The sequence below is a fragment of the Mandrillus leucophaeus genome, unplaced genomic scaffold (genome assembly GCF_000951045.1).
Source record: "Mandrillus leucophaeus isolate KB7577 unplaced genomic scaffold, Mleu.le_1.0 Scaffold95, whole genome shotgun sequence".
Classification (NCBI taxonomy): Eukaryota; Metazoa; Chordata; class Mammalia; order Primates; family Cercopithecidae; genus Mandrillus; species Mandrillus leucophaeus.
In genome coordinates this window covers 4,618,074-4,620,513 of record NW_012110363.1, presented here as the reverse complement: position 1 = coordinate 4,620,513, position 2,440 = coordinate 4,618,074, and the positions used below count along the sequence as shown (strand labels likewise).

The 2,440-nt window shown below is 32.0% G+C and overlaps 1 protein-coding gene across 6 annotated transcripts in view; it reads right to left on the bottom strand.

Moving 5' to 3' along the window:
• RXFP1 (relaxin/insulin-like family peptide receptor 1) overlaps positions 1-2,440 on the bottom strand; it is a 139,919-nt gene that overhangs the window by 64,223 nt on the left and 73,256 nt on the right. For 4 of the 6 annotated variants that reach the window (XM_011970510.1, XM_011970512.1, XM_011970514.1 and 1 more), the window contains exon 3: positions 2,291-2,389. The exons of the other annotated variants lie outside the window; for them this stretch is intronic. In XM_011970510.1, coding sequence (XP_011825900.1) covers positions 2,291-2,389 — 99 coding nt within the window. The remainder of the gene's footprint in view (positions 1-2,290; positions 2,390-2,440) is intronic. 6 annotated transcript variants of the gene reach the window in all.

Genomic DNA, 2,440 nt, shown 5'->3' with positions numbered 1-2,440 from the left:
CTCACAAGAGTGACATCTATCCCCTTAAACTGGGGATTGTTAGTGGTTTTTGATTAACCTCACTTGAGTAGTGAAGACAAAAAATATTAAACATTTAAAAAGCTAGACTTTACAATTTATGGTAGAACATAAAGAAAAAAATTAGGGTTTTTTTCTTTTTTGCTTTTTTTTTTTAAAATAAGTTTTGCAAGAGAAAAAACCTTATATTTGCAACAGGCTATCTATAGCCTCCTATATAGACTTCAATAATCCTTACATTTTAATATTTCATATTTTGTTGATCTACTAATTTGACACTACTATTTGATATGAGGCCATTACCTATTCATCTTAAATGGTTTTACGAAAAGGATATGACTAGGAAGGCACTATATAAGAAAAAAAAGAACAGAGGAGGAGCTGGCATTGCCAGGTGATATGAAGAAACTAACTAAATATATGACATAAAATTTGTCTAAAATAAACTCTTAGTCACCTCTCCACCATTTTGTTGTGAATAGTCATTGATTGCTCATTCATGACTGTTTTCCATTCAAAGCTGCCCAGATAATGCTTTGGGAAGGTGGGAGTGATGTAAGTTGTACAAAACACAGAGAACAGAAAATGTGATGAGTACGAGAATTGAATAATTAGCATTTACTAGGGCTAGCAAAAGGTAAACTGTCACTGTCTGTATAAACATGTATTTTCTAGAACTCATAGTGTAAAATTTTACTCTTTTAAATTATTGAACTATACAATAGTTAAATCATTGCCTACATAATATATTGTGCTTTTATCTATGACTAAAGACATAATTTATGATAATACAACTTTAGAAAAATAATGTTATAAAATAACTACCTATTTGTTATTAAAATGTAGTTATTATTATATAACATTTACATAAATAAAACCTCAATTATTCAGACATATTGTTAATCTGGCATGCTTCAGGATCAAAAAGGATAAAAATAAACCATGAATTTAACTCCCAGCAAAGAATTCTGTGAATGTTTTTATTGTTAGCTAAAAAACTAGAAGTTTTAGCTATAAGAAAAATTATTATAAAAAATGTATGTTTAAAAATATACTAATTCAACTGGGCTTTAAAAATTCAACTGGGTTTTACTGTAACCATAATCAATCCATGAAATATGTATGTTCCTGGGCAGATACAAAGATGAAAAATAAAACAAAATATCCTATCTGTAGCCTCCCATAAAGACTTCAACAATAATTTATTGAGTGCTCACTATGCGCAAAGCACTATTTTAGGCACTAGAAGAGCAGCAAAAAAAAAAAAGTCAAACAAAGTACCTATTGTCATAGTGCTTAGGATCTGATGAGATAATTCATACACCACCACAACCAGCACCACTACCGCCAGCGATTATGATAGTGCCACCTCGGAAAATAACACAGAGTAAGCTAATAGAGTAACGACGGGAGGGCTGAGGACACTGCTGTTTTATACAGTGTTATCAGTGCAGGCTTCCTTGATTTGAACAGGGCCCTAAATAAGGTGAGGGTCACCAACTAAGCAGACACATGGGAGAAAGTTTCTGAAAGAATAGTCTGTATAGAGGCTGTGATATGGAGCCATGTTTGGAATGTCAGAGGAATAGCAAATACGCCTTGCTTTTTAACCAAGGTTTTGAAAAGCTAGGGTTAAAATCACAGCTCCAAGGCACAGATTTACATTTGCATAATTTATTAGAACAGACAACATTTATTTAAGAGGAGTTATTTTCATCTATCTTTCTGATCTAAAATATTATAGTTAATCCTCAGGTTTATACCCTTCCATACCCCTCCAGTGTTTTTGTAGGTTTTCAGTGTATGACTGAACATAGTGGGTTATAACGAGTAAGAGTTTTGCAGCTCAGAAGAGTTTTTTCTGGCAAACATTAAAATCCAAACAGCTTTTCTGCCCTGTCTACTTTCTCTGTTTTCTTTACATCACATTTCATAGAGATTGTGAAAAGAGAACTCAAACAAAATACCATTCTTGAACATCCTTGACTAACTGACATTGGTTTTGTTCACAACAATATCTGACACCATTTATTACTTTTACACTTAAGATCCCTGAGTCTTTTTTGAAATAAATTTTCTTAGTGAAAGTTGTATATTTAATAGAGTTTGCAGTTAGAAAACTATAATTGACGTCTTACAAATTTTGAAGTTTCTTTAATTAAAAATGATTTCAGACTGAGATGCAATCTTTTTTTTTAATGTTGAATCAAACTTTTAAACAATGGTGTCTTATGAACTCATGGAAAAGGAAATAACTGCTCCGATTACTTACAACATTCAGGTGTTTCTGCCTCAAAGGGATATGGGGAAGTCATTTTGGAGTAACTGGCAAAATATTTGTCAAATTGCAGAGACCATCCATTGTTGTCTCCTAAAATAAAAATCAGAGAACAGAGAAGTTCAAGAAACAGAAATATTCTGC